Source organism: Labeo rohita, chromosome 11, assembly GCF_022985175.1.
Source record: "Labeo rohita strain BAU-BD-2019 chromosome 11, IGBB_LRoh.1.0, whole genome shotgun sequence".
NCBI lineage: Eukaryota > Metazoa > Chordata > Actinopteri > Cypriniformes > Cyprinidae > Labeo > Labeo rohita.
In genome coordinates this window covers 14075227-14098675 of record NC_066879.1, presented here as the reverse complement: position 1 = coordinate 14098675, position 23449 = coordinate 14075227, and the positions used below count along the sequence as shown (strand labels likewise).

Here is a 23449-nt window from a genome sequence, read left to right as displayed (position 1 = left end):
AGCTTTTCACTTCTCAAGATGCTAACTGATGTACTTGAGTGGAGTGGATTCCTTGTGGATTATTGTGATGTCTTTATCAGCTGTTTGGACTCTCATTCTGACGGCACCCATTTACTGCAAATGATCCATTGGTGAGCAAATGATGCAATGTTACATTTCTCCATATCTGATGAGGAAACTAACTCATCTACATTTAGGATAGGCTGAGGGTGCATAAAATGCCATCAAATTTTCATTTTTGGGTAAACTACAAGTATTTCTTTAATACCTGAAACACTGAAAAAATTGGTGTAGAAACAATTTTTTACCCAGAGACTGGTATTATTTTCATAAACAATCACAAAAGAAATACCAAGTAACACATTGAAGTAACATCAAATTTTGAAGTATTTTCTTGTGAAATTTATTCTAATAATCTTTATTATACTTATAAACAATGTAAATAATGTTTTATTTACAACTTTGAAAAATATTTTTATAGCATAGTTGTGCATATATAAAAAAAAAAACAAAAAAAACAATAAAAACAAGAATAGCAAAGCATTTCTACACAGCTTCAGACTGAGTGAGTTCAGCAGCTGAGCTACATGAACTGACTACAGATTACATTTTACCTTTCACTTCTGCCAAAACTGGCTTTTCAAGAAAACTAGCTGGCGCAGTCACGCTGTGCATGTCTCACGCACAATAATCAGTCAGACTGACACCAAGCCCTTGTGTTGATTCGGGGGCCCCTCGGACGGCGGAAATGGATATTTCTCACGCGAGCCGTGCCTGTGGGCGGATCTACAACATTCTCCTTCCTGAACTACAGCATAAATACTCTCACTCTGTGTGTCTGCGAATCTGAACCTCACCGGGACGAGAGTCCACCGGCAACATGAGTCAAACACCAGCTATGAGTCAAATGAAGTCTAGGATGGAGGCAGCGGCGAAGATGAAGGACGAAGACAAGCTTTATAAGCGAGATGGAATCCTTTACTCCACGATCCTCAGCCCTCCACAGACCTTGGACAAGTTAAAAGACCTGGAGGCCAGAGAGGATGACCTTATCCTGGTGGCATACCCTAAATGCGGTGAGTATAACGAAGACATGCATGTGCAGGAGTTTGATCTACTGACTCTAAAACTAGTGGTGGAGTCAGGTTACATGGTAGTTGCATAACTTTCTTTTGTCATGTTTTTCCATAGTTTCCTCGAGAGCATTTCTCTTGTAAACCCTCCAGATGTAATACTGGACACTGAAGAGTGAAGCAATTCTGTGCATTCTGTGCAAACTCAATTTCACAAAACAATTTACAATAAAATTTATTTAAATAACTTTTTACAGTGCAAGAAAAGATTCATACTTTTATTCTGCTTGTGTTTCATGAATTGAATCTTGTTGCAAAGACTTAATTAACAGCTCTAAACTAATTGTTAAGATTTACATATTGCCTTTAGCACAAATCCAGATCTTTCATTCCCTAAACAAGCAACCTCATTTAACCTCATAGAACCTGATTTTCAGCAATGCATGACACATGTCGTTCTTGCATAATAATAATAATACCATGCATTCATGAAACTCACACCCTGGTGTGAATTGGTGCACACAAGCAAATTTACGTAAGAACTGTGTTTTTTTTTTACAAAGCATTTACACAGAAAATAATCACATTTGACTGAATGTGACAATTTATGTAATGCAGATTTTCAGACAGTTTTCACCAAAAATTGTGTCATTGATTTAGACGCAGCAACAATTTACGTCAAAATTGCAGCACACTTAAAGACTTTTTTTTATAAGCCATTATAAAAGTAGTTTTAATGCATTAATTATGCTTTGAAATGCACCTTATAATCCATTGTATGATCTGATTGTAAACAGTTGTAGTACTTGTTTATGCATTAATGACAAACAAACCTTCAAATATTATAATGCATTTTAACTTTGGTTACAATTATTTATGAAGAGATATAATGCACTGCGACATACATTATGAATCTGTAATACATTATACATAAAGGCTTTAAGTAAAGTGTTACTGAAAATTTAATGTGAGAATTTAAAATGCATAAGAATGGTTTTATACTTTCATTTTCTTTGTGTTTCATGAATGAAACTTTGATGCAAAGATTCACATTTAGCCTTTAATACAAATCCAGCAACCTCATGTAACCTGATTCTCTTCAACGCATGACACGTTTACAATTCTTACGTAACAAGGACCAAGTTATGCTCAATGTCAACTTGAGCTGTAATACTGGAAGAGTGGAGCAATTCTGTGCATTCAACACTGGCGTAAATTGGTGCACTCAACCGAATTTACATAAGAATTGCCTTTTACAAACCATTTACACTAAAAATTATCACACTGGACTGTAGTTTTACAGAAAATTTGCACCAAAAATGGTAGCACTGAATTAGATGCAGCATTTTAAGAAGTGTTTAATGAACAATTTACATCAAAATTGGAAAAAGAAAACTGGATAACACTTCACTTAAAGCCTAAAAAAGTTTTAATGCATTAATTGTGTCTTGTAATGCACCTTTAACACAAATGCAGCAACCTCATGTAATCTGATTCTCCACAACGCATGACATACATTTACAATTCTCATGTGCGTGTTTGTAATTGATCTCTACCAGGGTTTAACTGGATGGTGGCAGTCTTGCGTAAAATCTTGAATGCTTCCACTGGGAAAAACGAGAAACCGCCTGAAAGGCCTCCTCTGGTGGAGTTCTTACCTCCAGATGTTCAAGAGGTCAGTAACAGCACGAACAAGCTGCGAATCTGGAAATGTTTACCCTGAACACACAAAAACACCAGTATAATATTACAGTTTCACTCTGTTTGTCTTACAGACACTGGCCGAAATGCCCCCACGGAGGCTTCTGGGAACTCATTTGCACCCTGACAAAATCCCTCCCTCTTTCTTCACTAAGAAACCAAAGGTCAGTAACAATGAGTGCACTTTGAGTTCACACTAGAGAGGTCACATGATACTAGATACCAACTATACAAGAGCTGCAAGCTCCAAATACACCAATGACATTCACATTCACTGTTAGTGAATTGTTTGGTTTGGGGTCAGTATGATTTTCTCTGATCGAATGCATTGTGTATTTTCAGATTCTGGTGGTGTTCAGAAACCCGAAAGACACGCTCGTCTCCTACTACCATTTCATGAACAAAAACCCGGTTCTGCCCAGCGCTGAGCCATGGGACAAGTTCTTCTCTGACTTCATGGCTGGAGAAGGTGGAAAACACACTGAACAATGAAAGTTAAATATTGCTTAAATGAATACTGAGGTGTAGGACTAAAGTTATATGGTTATTTATGTTTCCTCTTCAGTTGCCTGGGGTTCTTATTTCGATCACGCTCTCGCTTGGGAGAAACGGCTAGACGACCCTAATGTGATGATTGTGACATATGAGGAACTCAAACAGGTAGAGCAACCTGTGTGTGTTGAGTTTGCAATGTCACGGTTTTGTATTATTGTAAATGTACTAGTACCTATTTTAAGGCTGCTAGTACTTATTCATTAGCTACTAGTGCTTATTCTTCAGCTACTGTTATTTATTCTTTAGGTACTAGTATTTTTTTTATAGTACTAGTATATTCTACATTTACCTGAAACACATTTTACCATTGACTTCTATGGGGATCTCTTATTCAGATATTAACTATTCAGCTCTGACTAGTATATATTCCAATAGTGAATAGTATCGGTAAACTTTAGAATAGGGTACACTTATTCACTATTAACTATGGCTTTTCCCTCAATAAACTCCTAATTTGCTGCTTATTAAGAGTTATTAAGAGTAGAATAAGGTTACGCAGAATAAGGCATTAATATGTGCTTAATTTATACTAATAAATGGCTAATATTCTAGTAATATGCATGCTAATAAGCAACTAGTTAAGAGACCGTAAAATAAAGTGTTATATTTTACTAGTTACAACTTTTGTTACATATGTTGTGACTACTCAGGATGACAACTAGTTCAATTAAAATACTCATTAGTAACTGTAATGAGTGCTCAGACGCAGTCGGATCCATTTGCAAGCTTTAATGAAGGCAGGGTCACACAGGCAAGGGTCAAACACACCAATAAACAGTTGTAGCAAAGGAGAGACAATAATCAGTACCAGAGTCCGGGCAGAGTATCGGGGTATCAAGCTGTAATCGTAATCCGTGTCCAGGCAGAAGGTTGAGGTATCAAGCAGTAATCGGAAATCCAAGGCAGTCAAAGGTAAAGGGGAAAAACGCTCAGAGTTGCAGCCGGGGCTAGACAAAACTTCGCGCCATATTGCCGCGAACCAGGTGCTTACATAGCGGAGAAAACAAGGAACACCTGTGGTGGAAATCACCGAGGTGCGTGGGTGAAACGAGTCCGGGTGGGAACGTTAAAACTCCGGGGAAGGTTCCCGCTGATGACGGTTGGAGAGAGCACGGAGGTCTGACTTATGACAGAGCCCCCCCCCCCTGCGAGCGGCTCCTGAAGCGAGTGGCCTGCTGGCGCCGGGGTCTTCCTCGAGGTCTGGGAGCTGGTCTTTCCGGGTGATCCTGGTGGAAAGCAGTGATGAGTGCCGGATCCAGGATGTCCTGGGCATTAACCCATGATCTTTCCTCTGGACCATAGCCCTCCCAGTCGATTAGGTATTGAAGCATACGCCCCCGGCGCCGAGAGTCCAGGATTTCGTGAACCTGGTAGGCCTCTTCACCATTGATGATCGGGGGGGAACCTCAGGTGTCGTGACCTCGTCCTGGTCCCTCTCTCCTCCCGGAGCGGAGGCGGAGGCGGAGGTTCTTGGTGGATAACCAGACCCATTGTCCGGGCTCGTAGATTGGGTTCTGGCGCCGACGGCGGTCGGCCTGTTCTGTGAATCTTCGAACAGCCCGTTGCAAGTGCACATGTGCCTGATCCCAGGTTTCTTCGCTCCGATGAAGCCAATGATCCAGGGTTGGGAGGTTGGTAGGCTCCCCCGACCATGGGAACAGCGGAGGCTGAAACCCGAGCACACACTGGAAGGGTGTCATACCTGTGGCTGGCTTGCGGAGTGAGTTCTGGGCATACTCTGCCCAAAGAAGGTACTGACTCCAGTCCTGTTGATTTCGGTGACAGTATGAGCGTAGAAACCTGGTGAGCTCTTGATTTAATCTTTCCGCCTGTCCATTCGCCTGGGGATGGTAACCGGAGGTTAAGCTGACGTTAATGTTCATCTTTTCACAGAAGGCGTTCCACAGGCGAGAGGTAAATTGGGGGCCACGGTCTGAAAAAAAATGTCCTCCGGGATCCCGTAGAAGCGGAATACTTGTTCCATGAGAATTTCTGTGGTGTCCCATGCGGTGGATAGTTTGGTGAGTGGGATGAGGCGGCAGGCCTTTGAAAAACGGTCAACGATGGTGAGTATGGTGGTGTAGTGGTTAGAGGCAGGTAGGTCTGTTATAAAGTCTATGGCGAGGTGTGACCATGGCCTTTGGGGCACAGGAAGTGGATGGAGAAGGCCGGCTGGTCTCTGGTGTGAGGTCTTGGTGATCTGGCAGGTGGGGCAGTGCTGCACGAAATGAATGACGTCGGTGGATACGGTGGGCCACCAGAAGCGGTTACTTACTAACTCGGCAGTTGCGGTGATACCGGGGTGTCCGGAACTGGGACTGTCGTGGACCAGATGGAGCACTCGGGAACGTAAGGACTCTGGTACATATTCCTTGTCTTGAGGACAGTCTGGAGGTGCTGGTTCCAATGTCTGGGCCTCAGTTATCTCGGCCATAATATCCCAAAGTACAGGAGCCACAATGAGTGGAGGAGGGATGATGTACTCTGGGCTGCTGTTCGGGATGGGAGGATCAAACTGGCGAGATAGGGCATCAGCCTTGCCGTTCTTTGAGCCTGGACGGTATGAGATTCTGAAATTAAAACGAGTGAAAAAGAGTGCCCATCCGGCTTGTCTTGAATTGAGCCTCTTTGCTGATTGGATGTACTCAAGATTTCTATGGTCAGTTAGAACTAGGAACCGGTGTTTGGAGCCCTCGAGCCAGTGTCGCCACTCCTCCAAGGCACACTTCATGGCAAGAACCTCACGATCTCCCACATCATAATTTCGTTCAGCGGGGTTCAGTTTGCGTGAGAAGTAAGCACAAGGGAATAATTTGGGTGGACTGCCATGACGTGTGAAAGAATAGCCCCAATTCCGCTGTTGGATGCATCAACCTCTATGGTGAATTCGAGTTCTGGGTCGGGGTGCCAAAGCATAGGTGCAGTGGTAAAGCGGTTCTTCAAATCTTGGAAGGCTTGCTCACTCTGGGGAGTCCATCGTAGAATGTTCGGGCCCTTGCATGTCATGGAGGTGAGTGGGGCCGCTACCTGACTGAAATTTCGGATAAACCGTCGATAGAAATTGGCAAATCCGAGGAAGCGTTGTAGGTCCTTGATGGTTTTGGGTCGTGGCCAGTTGAGTACGGAGGTTACCTTCTGATCATCCATAGTCACCCCCTCTGCACTGATGATGTACCCGAGGAATGAGATGCGTGTTTGATGAAACTCACATTTTTGGAGCTTTGCGTAGAGCTGGTGTTGAATGAGGCGCTTCAAGACTGCTCGAACGTGTTGAACATGTGACTGGAAATCCTCAGAGTAAACCAGAATGTCATCGATGTAGACTATGACATGGTGATTCAGCATATCCCGGAAGATGTCGTTGACGAGGGCTTGAAAGATGGAAGGACTATTGGCCAGGCCGAAGGGCATTACCTGGTACTCGTAGTGCCCGGTGGTAGTGGAAAAGGCGGTTTTCCATTCGTCCCCCTGCTTGATACGGATCAAGTTGTAAGCACTCCTTAAATCCAGTTTGGTGAAGAATCGGGCCTTGCGAAGCTGTTCCAGGGCAGAAGGTACGAGGGGTAGAGGATAGCGGTACTTAACCGTGATGTCGTTCAACCCCCGATAGTCTATGCATGGCCGCAGTCCGCCATCTTTCTTTTTAACAAAGAAGAACCCCGCTGAGGCTGGTGAGGTGGATGGTCGGATAAAGCCTTTGGCTAGTTCCTCCTGAATGTAGTTCTTCATGCTCTCAGTCTCGGGCTGCGACATTGGGAAGATACGACCTTTCGGAGGTGTGGTCTGTGGGCCGGTGCGGTGGGAGTTGAGTAGCCCCCTCCTTGCTGAATGCGATTTGCAGGTCGTGGTATTGTGCAGGTAGGTGATCGTGAAGTTCCTTCAGAGTTGTGAGTTCCGATGGTGGTCCAGGAAGGTCCGGGAGACCCCTGATGCAATTCTGGTGACAGTGGGGGGACCATTGGGTTATTTCTCTCTCAGCCCAAGAGATGGTGGGGTCATGGAGTTCAAGCCAGGGCAGACCGAGGATGATTGGGTGCTCTGGTGACTGAATGGTGAAGAACCGAATGGTCTCTTGGTGAAGTGGTCCGATGTGTAGTGTGACATCCTCAGTGACAGATGTTACTCTCCCTGATCCAAGGGGACGGCCATCTAGGGCTGCCACGGCCATCCGAGATCCACATGGAAGAAGAGGAATATCATAGAGTTTAGCATAATTCCCATCGATAAAATTCCCCGCTGCCCCAGAGTCTATGAATGCAGTGGTTCTAAGTTCACGGTTCTTGAAACTGATTTTAACCTGAATGGTTAGGGAATTATTCAAAGGATTTACACTCACCCGTGGCAGGGTCTGTGGTGGTCGAACAGGACAATTGGCCCGGATGTGATTAGGCTGGCCGCAGTATAGACTCAGGGCAGAGATAGATGCAGTCAGAGCCTGAAGTGACTGGACGATCTCCTCAGTGCGTTAATTCAGGTTCTCTAGTTGTTGATGGTGGGAGGCCAGCACTGATCCTTGATGGGACATCTCAGTTGCCAACTGATAGATAGCCGCTGGATCCTGAGGTGGCGAAGTTTTCTGTAATGAGTGCTCAGACGCAGTCGGATCCATTTGCAAGCTTTAATGAAGGCAGGGTCACACAGGCAAGGGTCAAACACACCAATAAACAGTTGTAGCAAAGGAGAGACAATAATCAGTACCAGAGTCCGGGCAGAGTATCGGGGTATCAAGCTGTAATCGTAATCCGTGTCCAGGCAGAAGGTCGAGGTATCAAGCAGTAATCGGAAATCCAAGGGAGTCAAAGGTAAAGGGGAAAAACGCTCAGAGTTGCAGCCGGGGCTAGACAAAACTTCACGCCATATTGCCGCGAACCAGGTGCTTAAATAGTGGAGAAAACAAGGAACACCTGTGGTGGAAATCACCAAGGTGCGTGGGTGAAACGAGTCCGGGTGGGAACGTTAAAACTCCGGGGAAGGTTCCCGCTGATGACGGTCGGAGAGAGCCACGGAGGTCTGACTTATGACAGTAACACTCATTAGTAACTCGCTAGTATCTAATGAAGTAGTACTCGTACCTTATGACAAAGTACAAGTACCTAATGAATAGTACTATAATCTAATGATTAAGCACTAGCTTCTAATAACAGGTACTAGCACCTAAAAATAAGTACTAGTACCTTATGAATAACTACTAGTGCATAAAAAATATGTACTAGTCACAACTGTAATACATATTAGTCAGAACTGAATAGTTAATATAGTATCTAATAATGTAGTACTGGTATCTTATGAAAAAGTAATAGTATCTAATTATATGTAATAGTATCTTATGAGAAAGTACTAGGTAATAAGTACTAGTATTCATCACCCTGAAAATAGATACTAGTACATTTTAAGGATTAAAATGGCTTGCCATAGATGTATTCCTGAGGGAAATAATTCGTTATGACAGATTTGAAAGACTTTACTGGTAAATCGTTCACAGTTAGACCATGGCACAATTAGGCTGTTTATAAATGAATAAATAAACTCAAATCGGACTTCACGTTGACTTTTTATCCTGCTGTGGTGCTAAAACCTGTTTGAGTTTAAAACACCTCTTCTGTTGTTCACGCAGAACTTACCGGAAGGTGTGAAGAAAGTCTCAGAGTTCTTCAACCTTCCACTGACTGATGAGCAGGTCAACAGCGTCGCTGGAGAAAGTACGTTCAGCGCCATGCAGGAAAACTCCCAGAAATCCCATGGCAATTTTGGCAGCATCTTCTTCAGAAAAGGTACAAAAATCCCTTTATAATGGATCTCAAATCAAATCAACTCAGATGTTAAAAAGCCAGCATTTTCACTTTAAGGCTTAATGCACAGATCTATTCTGATATCAGATTTTTTTTGTCCCGCTTGTTGTCATAGTTATGGCATTTAAAGGGATAGTGCACCTAAAAAACAAATCGTTTCTGGTCCCCACTGACCTCTATTGTATTTTTTTTTTTATACTAAAGAAGTCAATGGGAACCAGCAACTGCTCAGTAACCCACATTTTTTAAAAACATCATCTTTTATGTTCTGTTCAGCTGTTCAATAAGGTTTGAAACAACTTAAGGGTGATTAAACGATGACAAGTTTAATTTAGGGGTGAACTACTTCTTTAAATACCGCTGAAATACCCAGAAAATCTGTAGTGTGTGTTGCAACAGCATGAAAAATAAAAATGCACTGATACATAATTCACTTTAAAGGATTGCTTTGTGATCTCCCTGTCTCATGTTTTGTCTTCAGGTGAGGTGGGTGACTGGAAGAATCATTTTTCTGATGCCCAGAGCAAACAGATGGATGAGGTTTTCCAAGCCAAACTAGCAGGAACAAAACTCGGGGCCAGACTGAAGTATGACCTTTACTGCCAATAAATGTGTCGACACGACGTGAGCCGACGGACGGAGAAAATGTTTACTTCACAGGGACCTACTGTCATTCACGCAGGCAGCTGTTTAATCGTTTTCATGTTTTGTAACATTCCATTCCTTAATATAAAGCACAAAACACCTCACTGTCATTAAACTTCATGCTGTGTATATGCTAACATTTATTAAAAAAATTGTCAACCCTATTTCACTCTCTGTCTAAAATATCTATTGCAAGTGTTCACCACTAGTCGGTGCTATAGTTCAATCCCATTAACTTCAGTTAAAGTACTGTAACAAACCATAATGATTTTAAACTGCTCTAATGGCTCACAGACAGCAGAAAAAAATGATGTTAAATGCAAATAATAAAATGCAACCAACCGTATAATGGTGCATATTTAGGCCAGCAAAATAAAAAGAATCATCACTTTTAAAAAGGAAGTAAAAACTTCCCATATTTTTTATTGTTGATGTCAAAGGTTTTGTGTCCAAGCAAATAAACTGACCCATCATTTGGTAGAAGCTCATAAAATTTGGTGAATATTAATGTGGACAGGATGTGTGACCTCAAAAATGTCCTGGAAAACCAACAAAACATCACAAGAATAGAGAAAATATGACTCAAACTCTGTGTTATTTTTGTATATTTACATACTATTTGTTTTTATTAATATTATAATCAGTTTTTATATTTTTCATTTTTTATTTAAAGTTTTGGTAATTTTGTTGTGTTTTTTTTTTTTGTTTGTTTTTTTCTTTTTTTAATCTGTCTATATAGTTTTTTTATTTTAGTTTAGTTTTAGTTATTTTAGTACATTAAGGTAAACTACATTAAAATGAGAAATGAATCTAGCTGAGATAAAGTTTAAATGTTTTATATTATTTTATATTTATTATTTTATTTTACATTTATTTTATATTATTATTATTTCATATTGTTATTATTATTATTAATTTCAGTTAACATTTATTTTATAAGATATGGTTAAAAATAAGAAATAAAATATGGTTGCTTTAAAACAATTTTGGTCAAAAAGGACATTACGAATCAGCTTATAATGCTTTCGGTTCATTTGATCGCACTGGCAATGGAAAGTCACGTCAGGTGCAATGCATTGTGGGAATGCAATTCATTTAGACAATTACAGTTTTGTAATTGGCACTGTATAATCCATCCATTAGGCCAATTTGCACACTGTGCATAGTTTATATAGCACATGTAAATGTAAAAATCGTATATCGTATGACTATAACATAGCCATGCTGTTAGACTCCTCAGGAGAATCACTCCTAATGAAGTCTAATTACAGCTGTGATGATGTGAACAGCAGATGACCCCTACATGAACAGCACATCCTGGAAACGCTACTGAGTTTTTCTTGTCAAAACAAGATGATCAGTGAGGAAATGCAGAAAAGTGCTCATATCCGACCAGCATCGTTCAAACTCTAATTTAATCCGATTAGATTAGAGACTAATGCCACCAAAACAGGAACATGTAGGCCACCGTAAAATATATATGATGTGAATCTACAGCCCGGAGGTCCATTTAAGTGGCATTTTAAAGTTATAGATTGCTACGAAGTCTACAATCTATGGCTCAGTGGTTTTACAACTGCAGTAAAACAGCTGATGTGGGTTTAGTTTCTGACAGATATGGAGCTGATGTGTGACTGGTATGATTGATTGATATGTCAATGTGACATCAGTAATTGTTGTAACTAGCTCTTCCTACATCAAATCCTTAGAAAAACCACTGTGCATTAACATGCACTGTTCTCAGAAGAAAGCTAAAAATGTCTGATTAATAATCAATTTTATTAATAATTTTCCTGAAGAAAGACAGACATAAATAGTGATGAAAGCCAAAATATTAAATGCAAAGGATGAATATTTACTGAGTAATCCATTATAGCAGGTCAAAATGAGATTTGGAGCAAAATTACAGGAGATAAAAATGAAATAAAAATGATTTAGTTCAGCTGGAAAAAGTCTGCTCTGCTCCATACAGCCAGGGTTGCCAGGTCTACATGACAAAACCAGCCCATGCCAGTCAAAAACAGCCCAAAGCAGCGTAATGACCATTTCCCAAATATCAAAACTCAAAATATGTTATTTCTATACCTAAAATACACATTTTACAGTCACTGTTACGCACACTGATTATAAACACAGTTCATAGGCTTCCTACCAGTGGCCATCCTTCACAAAACTTAACATCTTGAACAGTTTCATCACAGGTAGAATGACAAACATTTCAATACAAGCATTTCAGTCAAATGTAATGTATGCAATATTATCATTAAGTTGATGTGTCCCATGTGTGTTTTTTTTTTTTTTTTTTTTGCTAACCTGGCAACAGTGAATCTGCACCGAAGTACCAATCTAAATCAAATGATTCACGGTCCGCACTCCCAAGTTCCGATCTGAATCAAATGATTAGTGAATCTGCACCGCAGTCCAGATCTGAATCAAATGATTCACGGGCCGCACTCCGAAGTTCCAATCTGAATCAAATGTTTCTTGAACCTGCACCAAAGTCCCGGTCTGAATCAAATGATTAGTGAATCTGCACCGCAGTCCTGATCTGAATCAAATGATTCACAGGCCGCACTCCGAAGTTCCGATCTGAATCAAATGTTTCTTGAACCCGCACCGAAGTCCCGGTCTGAATCAAATGATTCGTGAACCTGCTCCGAAGTTCCAATCTGAATCAGATGATTAATGGTACGCGCTCTGTAGTTCTGATCTGAATCAAATGATCTGTGAACCCGCACCGAAGTCCCGATCTGAATCAAATGATTCACAATCCAAACTTCGAAGTTCCAATCTAAATCAAACGATTCACGGTACGCACTCCAAAGTTTCGATCTTAATCAAATGATTCATGATCTGTGCTCCGAAGTTCCGATCTGAATCAGATGATTCATGATCCATGCGCCAAAGTTTGGATCTGAATCAAAAGATTCATGAACCCGCTCCGAAGTATCGGCCTGAATCAAATGATTCATGATCTGCACTCCAAAGTTCCGTGCTGAATCAAATGATTAGTGCATCTGCACCGAAGTCCCGATCTGAATCAAATGATTCACAATCCATGCTCTGAAGTTCCGATCTGAATCAAATGATTCACTGTACATGCTCTGTAGTTCCGATTTAAATTAAATGATTTGTGATCCACGCTCTGAAATTACAATCTGAATCAAAAGATTCAAGAATCCGCTGCGAAGTCCTGATTTAAATCAAATGATTTGCGATCCGAAGTCCCAGTCTGAATAATGATTTATTAACCATCATTTCAGAACAGAACTCGGAGCGTGGATCATGAATCATTTAATTCAGAAAATGATTCATGAACCTGTGCCAAAGAACCGATCTAAATCAAATGATTCGTGATCCAAAGTCCCGATCTAAATAATGATTCACAAAACATTATTTCAGAACAGGACTTGAAATGTGGATCATGAATCATTCAATTCGTGAACCTGCGCTTAAGTTCTATCTAAATCAAATGATTCCAATGTGCGAAGTCCTGATATAAATCAAATGATTTGCGATCACGAACCCACTCCAAAGTCCCGATGATTTGCGATACACAATTTGAAATCCTGAGCCGAATCAAATGATTCGCGATACACAATCCGATTGGAGTGCTTGTAAATAATTAATCATTTTGCAACTCAATTGTTTGAATGTTGATTGTCGAAGTTCTAAAATGAATGGCTCTTTTGATCTGGTGAATCAATCGGAGCTGTCCCGGTGTAAATGATTTACTCAACTGATTCACTTTGTTCCATGTGCCATGTTTACATGACACTGTCAGCACTACAACTGGCTCAGCTTGCAATTTTATGACATTAACTGAAATTACAACAACAGTGGTTACATATATTTAATTTTTGATCAAAATTAAAAAAAAAAAAAATTGTTCTGACCCCACACTTTTAGACAGTGTTATATATGTAGGTTTGGGAAGGAAGCATATCAGAGGACTTTACTGATTATGTCCGATTCATCTGTGATAAACGCCACTCGTTATGTCAAACTGAGGTCAAACTCTTTTACTAAGCAGACCGGTTATAAAATTTTGAAAAAAAAAAAAAAACATATACACATACACACGTACACACACATGAAGAACAACAGCTGAGTTACGGAAAACAAATCCAGAGCAGAATGTCTCATCTAGATGTCGTAAATCAAATTGCTGCCATTTATTCTGCTCCTATCAAGAGCTGAGAAACCATTTCAGCAAATACGACAAAGCACAACTTCAAATGTCACACGAACTGCCCTTTTCAATCTGATCAGACCGAATCAGAATTGAGTCATTCGCTGACCGTCTGTGATATGGAGTTTGATGAGCGTTTACTAGATCATTTGTTACAAGGTTCAATGTCAAAGGAGGGTAAGACATGACAAATCACAGCAGCTAAAAATGCCTGAAAACCCTTTTGTATTTTTTTTTAATGTGTATTTGATTTTTCACTCTAATGCATTAATAAAGGTCAACATCCATTACTAAAGAGACACACTAATGTAAACTAAATCAGATGGAAAAGATGTATTATCTTTATGGTTTTGTTTTGCATTGTTTGCATGGCATTTTTCATGATTTTTTTTATAATAAAGTTAAGAAAAGATTAATGTATAGTGTTTTCAGAATTTAAATGAAATTAATTTAACCCCATAACTCACATGGATGATGAAATACATTTGAAATATAAATGATAAAATATATAAAATTTTGAATGAAACCCATTTTGTTATTGTGATGGGTTTTGCATAGTGACATTTACGTTGATCCTGTAAAAAAAATTATAAGCATCAGTTCTTTCAGATCAGAGCAATATTTTTTAGGTTCTTTAAAGCATCATAGATATGAACTCTGATGACTCCAGATAAAGAGCACAATGTTATTTGTATAAAAATAGCTAAGAAAAAAACTTCTCTCATCAAAGAGCATCATTAGAACCTTGTAATTAGAGGCTAATTTCCATCTCTGGTTTTACTGTGACTGTCATGCAGAGATCTGGTTCGACGGTCGTTCAGATGCAGCCGCAGGAAATGAAGTCCTGAGGGGGTCGTTACAAACTCACAGAGCACCATCACTGCAGAAACCCAGAACCGCACAGTTTACAGCTCACATCATCGTCAAACAGAGATGATTGACACCCGCACCATTAATACAGACCAGAATGCCCGATAGCAACACACTACAAACACAAGGAACACCATAGCAACTGCATAGCAACATCCCATTATCAACAGGCAACAGTAGTAACATTTTTTAAAACTGTGTGTATTTCGGTTTTATGTTTTTATTGTAATTCCACAAAAGTTCCATAAAACACTATTCATGTGCAGATATTATCTGTAATTAGAGTTAACCAAAAATATATATATATATTTAACTAAAGATTTTTTGTATAGTATTTTTATAAACCGCATAGCAACAGTCTGGCAACAGGTTTTGTATAGGCAGGCACACATAATGAAGTTATTATTGAAATCAATTACAGAATTATCATTTTATAGAATTATATATATTTATATATATATATATATATGTTTGTATATTTTGTTTTTATATTTATGTTGTTTATATCCATAAAACACATTTAAATAGAGATACTGTCTACAATTTAGGTAACAGAAATGTATTTACATTTTTTTAAATTAAGGTTGTTATATATATATTGTATATAAGGTCTGTTTTCATAATTTTGCAATATTATAATATTATATTTCAAAATAAACCAAATTATGTTCATCATTTATTTTCATCATTTGTTAATAAAAAAATATAGATTTTCAAAATTGAAACGTATTGCAAAATTATTTAGAAATAAATCTAATTAATTCACCCGAACAAATTATAATAAATTGTAATAAATTATAAATTAAACAAAATAAAAAAATTAATTCAATTATTTAAAATGTAAATAAATTATTTAACTATAAATTCTTGTAAATAAAAACCAGTTTGATTATCATTACATTTTTTTTTTTTTTTTTGGTTTGGTTTTATATTTCAATCAATAAAACACAATTAAATGTACAGGCATGATCTATAATTTTGGTAAAAGATATGCATTATAGATTTTTTATTAAGCTTAATGCATAGTATTTTCATAATTTAATATTATAAATTTACCCATATATGTATGGTTAACATACAGTATTTTCATGATGATTAAACATTTAATGTAATATGTAATAGTAGTATACATATATAGTTAAATTTAAATTATAATATTAAGAAAATACTGTACACTAAGCTCATATATATGAGTTTAATGTACAGTATTTTCATAATCTAATTTTCATTATAGTATTATTCATAATAATTTTCATAATTTCATATATAAATGTATATTTTGTTTCACACTGAATATTAATTACAAATTATTATAAATAATGATTGAATTAAAGTAACTATAATAAATGATTATAAAATATAAATAATAAATAATTTTAAAAAAATGATTATTTAATACACACACCCACACACACATATTAGATACTTATAAATATGCAAAACTGATAATATATATATATATATATATATATATATATATATATATGTATATTAATGTAATTAAAGCAGCATAGTTTCACAGAATATCTCATACTTGGCAAACACCAAATAGCATTGCACTAAAAACACTTGGAACACCATAGCAACAACAAGGCAACACCCTGACAACAGGCTTTGTATGGGAAAGCACAAAAACCAATGCATTTGTTAATGTATTCACTTCTGCATTTCCAGACGGTTATACGACGACCTGAAATGACCTGTTATACCGACGCTGACCTGAATACAGTGTGGGTGGAGAAATACTGTGCAGTAATATTAAATTAGCAGACCTGCAGAATTCTGTAATACGATTGACCGATGCTTCTATAATGACTCTGATTTGACTCACATCACGTCATACCTTTCACAATCTAATGAAGATGCCCAATTACCACCGCAGACTGTCTTAACCTTAACTCTCAGCTTCAGATTTTAGGTTTTGGAAAGGTACTTCAGTTAAACTTTGCATATATTACAAAGCACAACAAATAGCCAAAAACAAACAGAAGTGAATGTCATTTAGGTATTATACAGAAAAATGAGTCAGCAGCATTTTTAGTCTTTCCGAGAAACCCAATTTGAGTTTGACCACCAGATCACCGTTTGGGTGTATCCTACGGGACCGTGTGACGCAGGACAGACGCTGAGGATCTTCAGTAACGCGAATAATCAGGTGTATAAAAGAGGCGGTCAGGAGAGGAAGAGACAGACAGGCGGGAACTGAGCCGAGGAAACTATTCTTCGTCCATACAGGAGTCAGAGATCATATACATCCGCACAGCTGAAAATACATCCTGACCGTGAGTACTCGGATTCTTCAGTCTTGTTAGTGTTATGTTATATTTATTGCTAGAAAAATGCAAACTTCTAAAAACATTTATAGGTAGTTGGGTACTTCATCTACTCTAATTTCATGTGCATTTATTAAAATTGCTTTAATTTGGAAACTACATGGAATATTTGAATTTTTATATATGCATTTGCTAATCATTATATAATATATCTTGTTAGAAAAATGCAAACTTTGAAAATCGTTTTGTGGGTAGTTGGGTACTTTATTTACATTTTTTTTTAACTGAACATTTTAAATGTATGTGCATTGATTTATTAAATTTAAATTGTTTTTGAGCTTATATTAACTGGGGAACTATGTAGGATATTTTAACTTTTATGAATGCATTTATGTAATATATAGTATTAGAAAAATTTCACATTTCAAATTAAAGTGCATTTCTTAAAATAAAATGTTATTTGAGAAACTACATGGGATATTTTAACTTTTATGAATGCATTTGTTATTCATTATTTAATATATGTGACCCTGGACCACAAAACCAGTTTTAAGTATCACGGGTATATTTGCAGCAGTAGCCAAAAATACATTGTATGGGTCAAAATGATTGATTTTTCTTTTATGCCAAAAATCATTGGGATATTAAGTAAAGATCATGTTCTGTGAAAATACTTCATAAATTTCCTACCGTAAATATCAAAACTTAATTTTTGATTAGTAATATGCATTACTGAGAACTTCATTTGGACAACTGTAAAGGTGATTTTCTCAATATTTGGATTTTTTGCATCCTCAGATTCCAGATATTCAAATTGTTGTATCTCAGCCAAATATTGTCCTATGCTAACAAACCATACATTAATGTAAAGCATTATTCAGTATTCAGATGATTTATATTTATATTTTAGAATTTAAAAAAAGACCCTTATGACTGGTTTTGTGGTCCAAGGTCATATATATGTTGTTAGAAAAATGTCTCTGATAATTAGGAAAGTACATGGGATATTTCAACTTTTATAAATGCATTTGCTATTTATTATTTAGTATATATTGTTAGAAAAATGTGGGATATTTTAACAATTTATACATGCATTTTTAATCATAATATAATATATATTGTTTGAAAAGCGCAAAATTCTAAAAACCAAGTACTATATTTACAAATTTCACCTTTCAAATGTACATGCATTTATTAAAGTAAAATGTTTTATGAGCTTTTGTTAACTGGGAAACTACATTAGATATTTGTACTTTTACAAATGCATTTAAATAAAAAAAAGAAGCTTAAAATAACAACTAGTTACAGCACCTAAGATGCATTTTCTATTTTAATTTTATATAGTTTTAATTTTAAAAAGTGCTAGTGATAAGACAAGCAAATTAATTACTTATTTTGCAGTTAAATATTTAAGTGCCAGATATGCACAAACAGGTAAATTGCTATCAAAAGAAAATACAAGTCAAATGCAGATGTTTGTTCTGACCTGGTTTAAATGTCTGCAGAAAGCCATGATTTCCCTGAGCAGCTGTCAGATGCTCCTGCTGATGGCCGTCTGCGGCGTCTTCTTCTGCAGGACTCTTGCGATGCCTGCGATCTCCACATATCCTGAGATCAGGTGAGACATAAAACACTATTAATGTACAGGTATTATTAACTGAAACCTAATTTAGATCATTATGTGTTCATTTTACATTGTGACAATTTTTATTCAAAATTTACATTATTGTGATTCAATGTTAAATTACAATTTACACACACAGACACACACATATACATATATTGGTTGGTAGGCTTCATTAAAAAAAGTATTCTTTTTAATTTTTGCTTCTGAAATTCACTCTGAAATTATATTACAACATAATTATACAATCTTATTTTCTTTGCATGAAGCACATCATTTGTATTTTGCATCTTAATTCTTTCCAGACCAGGCGCTCTTGATGAAGACGGAGAGGACGAGTGGACGAGAGACCCATCACTACAGGATCTGGAGGCGTATAAACTCCTGTATGAACTCACAAACACCGTCGAGAGGTACGTGGAAACACAGTGTGACATTAGCAACGGCTTCCATTTATACTCTTGTAAAAATATTATAGCTCCATTTCCAGAAGAAAGACTGAAGCTGTAAATGTGTTGATGAGGAAGATCTTTGAGTTTACTAGAAAGCACTGAAGACCACTGCACAATAAAATAAAAAGCGTTTTTTATCTGTATTTGTTTTAGACCATCCAGACACGCTGATGGGCTGTTCACAAGCGGATACAGCAAACTGCTTGGCCAACTGTCTGCTAAGGAATACCTGGAGTCTTTACTTGCAAAGAGAGTCAGGTATAGATACAGTATGGTTTAATCTCTTAAATGGTTGTAACTCATAAATGCTTTGAAGTTTATTTAAAAGTAAACTATCAACAACTTCACAGCAAGTTTACTGTAAAGTAAAAGTACTCTACTTTTTTTGTTTATATAAATTAAATATTTTACAAAACATTTTAAAATCTAAAATTGCTACAAAATCAAAGCAATGTGTCTAAATAAATTATGTTCCGAATTTGAAGTTGATATTAAAAAACTGAGATTCCAATGAGATTTTGTTTAGATGCTGTACCAAAAATAACCATCAGGTGAAACGCCATTGAAGGTATATTCCTGTCAGCAATTTATACATTTCTGTCACAATATATATAACCTCGAGACTTAGACCTTTCCACCGAAGGTTTTGATTAAAAAATTACTGTAGTAAATATTGTAATATGACATCTGTCACTGCCCACTAGGGGGTGAAGCCTACCAAGGGGATTTAAAGTACCATTTCTATGGTAATGTAATTTGTCTAAATAAACAATATTCTAAATTTGAAGTTGATATTGCAAAAATTGAGGTTCCTGTGAGATTTAGTTTAGGCGCTATACCAAAAATAGCCACCGGGTGACAACCTCCACTGAACGTATTTTACTGTCACAAATTTCTGTCACAATATATTACAAAATAACCACCAAATATGGAACCTTGAATTTAGACCTTTCCAACATGTTTTATCAAGTTTTTACAAAAAAATATAGTAGTAAATTTTGTAATATGACACTTGACAACGCCCACTAGGGGGAGGAGCCTGCAGTAACAATTTAAAGTACCATTTCCATGTTATCCCAATTTGTCTAAACAAATTATAATCCAAATTTGAAGTTGATATTACAAAAAAAAATTGAGTTTTGTGTGATTTAGTTTAGGCGCTATACCAACAAAGCCACCAGGTGACAAGCAAACTCCACTGAACGGATTTTCCGGTCACAAATTTATACATTCCTGTCACAATATTACTTTCATCATGAAATAACCACCAAATATGGAACCTTGAGACTCAGACCTTTCCAACGATGTGATTTGTCAAGTTTTGTCTAAAAAATATAGTAGTAAATTTCGTAAAAAGACACTTGACACCACCCACTAAGGGGAGGAGCCTGTATTTAAAATACCATTTCCATGGTAACACAATGTGTGATAAATACAAAATAGGTTCACAGGATAAATTTCAAGTGTTCAAGCAGAGGTGGACATTAGTGAAGTATTTTTTACTTTACTGTCCTGTACTGTCCTGTTTTGTTTTGTTTTGTTTTGTTTTGTTTTTTAACTTTAATACTTCACTACTGTTTGCCTTTAAATGATACCTAATTTATGATGATTACTAAAATATGTGAAGGGGAAATGAAAGCCGGATGTCTAAATAACTTGCGTTCCGAATTTGAAGTTGATATTACGGAAATTGAGACTCCTGTGAGATTTAGTTTAGGCGCTATACCCAAAATAGCCACCAGGTGAGAACCTGAACTTATTTTACTGTCACAAATTTATACATTCCTGTCACAATATTACTTGTATCACAAAATAACCTTTCCAGCAATGTGTTTTGTCAAGTTTTCCAGTCACAGTTTGCATTTTACATACAAAAACATACATACAAATTACAAGTCCTGTAGTAAATTTTGTAATATGACACTTGACACCGCCCACTAGGGAAGCTATGGTAACACAATGTCTGATTCCAAACCAGTTTATATAAGGTTAAATAAGTCTGGATGCCAAACTGAATGTGCTAAGTATCACGAGATAATACGGTATCTGTTGTGACGCTGATTTAATTAAGCTTTTAATAATGAGGCAGCAGGAGGTGAATGCACAGTGCAGATCATTTTTCTGTCTGTCTGCTGTAGTGATGATCTGGGCATGGACCAGATGCCTGTGAAACGTCACTCAGACGCCGTCTTCACAGACAACTACAGCCGCTACCGCAAACAGATGGCGGCCAAGAAATACCTCAACTCCGTTCTGGCTGGAAAAAGGAGGTACGGCTCAAAAAAAAGGCGAGCATCACTATTACTAGAGCGACTGAAAGACAATAATGACATAAGGATCTAGAATATCACAGAGGCTACAAGCAACCACCCAGAACACCTTAGCAATATGGACAGCGTATGTACAAAAAGCGCCTCATTTTGTGTCTTATTGCGCTTGAATGGTCAAATACACACACAATTATGTCAAAATGGCTGTTGTGTTCGGTAAAAATCGTTTTTTTTCTCTTTTGCAGTGTAAATGCATTTCATGTTTCATTATAGAAACTGTATTATCTATTTTAATCTGGTTTAGGTGATGCACTCCTGCTCAAACGCTGCCTGTGCTCTTCAACATGTAAGTGCATGCATGTCTCATCACTACATTTTAGTGCTTTTTAGGGTTTATGTCTTTTTGAATGAAGAATTATGGATTAATAATATATTTCAATCTCTTCTTAGAAGTTGTCAAGTCAAATCTGATGTAATGTTGTTGTTTTCCTGGTATCGTGTAGGTGACGTGGACGCACAGCTTCAAGATTTCGCCATCATTATATATTCAAGCTTATACAATCTATTATGGCTGAAATTGAATAAAGATAAATAAATAGCACTGAACACGATACAAAGTAAACAAGCGCGTCAGTGAATGAATCAGTGTGAATGACATGTCTTTTGGCTGAATAATGCTGTTATGTCTATAGAAATCTATTTTGACTGCAGTCATTCTTGATGAAATCAAACCAATAAAAATGATCATGTTTGTAAAAACAGTTTTGTCTGCTGCTGTCATTCCTGCTCGTTCACTTTATTCTGTAATCATCAGAAAAATATATGGTGGATGTGCTTCTTTGAATCCATTTATATGGAAGCTTGTTTGTGCTGGAATAAAATAAAATAAAATAAAATAAAATAAAATAAAATAAAATAAAATAAAATAAAATAAAATAAAATAGATATGCTAGATATAAACTCACATTTCTGAGAAGAATTAGTGGGGAAAAAAGTCAGAACTGCAAGATCTAAACCAGGGTTATTATAATTAATTACAATTAAAACTGACACTAAAATTAATACCATAAACATTATTGTTACTTGAAATAAGTGTCATAAATGTGTCACAATAAAATATAAAAAAAAACCTTTTTTTAGCTATTTGCCAAGGCAACATTTCTAATTTTAATTTAGTTTGGCTTGATGGACTAAATAACTAAAAATAAATAAATGAATAAATAAAAAACTACATAAACATATATTTTTTAAAAATAGCAAAAATGACCAAAAAAAAAACAAAAAAACCCACAACAAAAATACTAAAACTTAAACTAAAATTAAAAGAGAAAAGATTAAAAGCTGATTCAAATATTAATAAAAACTAGTGTCTCGATTTTACTAAAATATCATAAGTAGGAATTGTAAACAAAAAAAAAAAAAAAAGAATTTAAAGATGATATATTGTAATGACCTTTTTTGGTAACTGGCATTTTATTCCATTCTGATATGTTCAGAAATTATTTTATTTTATTTTTTATTTATTTATTTATGTTTTTTTATTTTTATTTTAATATTTATTTTAACAAAGCATTTTGTACAATCAACAGTATGTATAACCAAACTTGTCAGGGGTATATATTAAAAAAAAAAAAAAAAAAAAAAGAAAGAAAGAAAGAAAAAATATTGCACATCTTAAATAGATGTACATTTTAGAAATACATGCAACAGGATATTACTCCAACAGGAGGCGACAAATCACCAAATATCAAACTGCTGTTATTGTAACCGCATCACTCAACACTATTCATAAGTAGACAGATTTTGCAATATCCTTGTACAAACCTGAGATAAAAATGCTTTTTCAAGACAAAAAACTGGGTTTAAACACCAAATCAGCAACTTCCTCCAGTAAGAAAAGGATGAGTGGCACAAAATGCCACGTTTCCTGTTGTGTCACAAGTCTTTGCAGAGTAATCAGGAATCCAGTGCATGTAATCATTTTCACCGAGCGACTACCCAATAC

At 36.6% G+C, this 23449-nt stretch overlaps 2 protein-coding genes across 2 annotated transcripts; both read left to right on the top strand.

Annotated features, from left to right (window-relative positions):
• The first annotated feature begins 725 nt into the window (after positions 1 to 725).
• sult6b1 (sulfotransferase family, cytosolic, 6b, member 1) lies at positions 726 to 9927 on the top strand. Its single transcript, XM_051123506.1, has 7 exons — positions 726 to 1076; positions 2633 to 2748; positions 2849 to 2938; positions 3117 to 3243; positions 3340 to 3434; positions 8944 to 9100; positions 9600 to 9927. Exons 1-7 carry the CDS (start codon positions 881 to 883, stop codon positions 9725 to 9727), a joined length of 909 nt encoding a protein of 302 aa, XP_050979463.1. The 5' UTR covers positions 726 to 880; the 3' UTR covers positions 9728 to 9927.
• Positions 9928 to 17019: 7092 nt separating this feature from the next.
• vipb (vasoactive intestinal peptide b) lies at positions 17020 to 22205 on the top strand. Its single transcript, XM_051123102.1, has 7 exons — positions 17020 to 17107; positions 18604 to 18716; positions 19028 to 19135; positions 19328 to 19432; positions 21313 to 21444; positions 21749 to 21790; positions 21948 to 22205. Exons 2-6 carry the CDS (start codon positions 18610 to 18612, stop codon positions 21750 to 21752), a joined length of 456 nt encoding a protein of 151 aa, XP_050979059.1. The 5' UTR covers positions 17020 to 17107; positions 18604 to 18609; the 3' UTR covers positions 21753 to 21790; positions 21948 to 22205.
• The last annotated feature ends 1244 nt before the right edge of the window (positions 22206 to 23449 follow it).

Coding starts and splice junctions, on each gene's coding strand:
- vipb (XM_051123102.1), top strand. CDS start 18,610: ATGATTTCCCTGAGCAGCTGTCAGATGCTCCTGCTGATGGCCGTCTGC. Junction 18,717..19,027: donor TCCACATATCCTGAGATCAG/GTGAGACATAAA, acceptor AATTCTTTCCAG/ACCAGGCGCTCTTGATGAAG. Junction 19,433..21,312: donor TTACTTGCAAAGAGAGTCAG/GTATAGATACAG, acceptor TGTCTGCTGTAG/TGATGATCTGGGCATGGACC.
- sult6b1 (XM_051123506.1), top strand. CDS start 881: ATGAGTCAAACACCAGCTATGAGTCAAATGAAGTCTAGGATGGAGGCA. Junction 1,077..2,632: donor GGTGGCATACCCTAAATGCG/GTGAGTATAACG, acceptor GATCTCTACCAG/GGTTTAACTGGATGGTGGCA. Junction 9,101..9,599: donor CAGCATCTTCTTCAGAAAAG/GTACAAAAATCC, acceptor TTTTGTCTTCAG/GTGAGGTGGGTGACTGGAAG.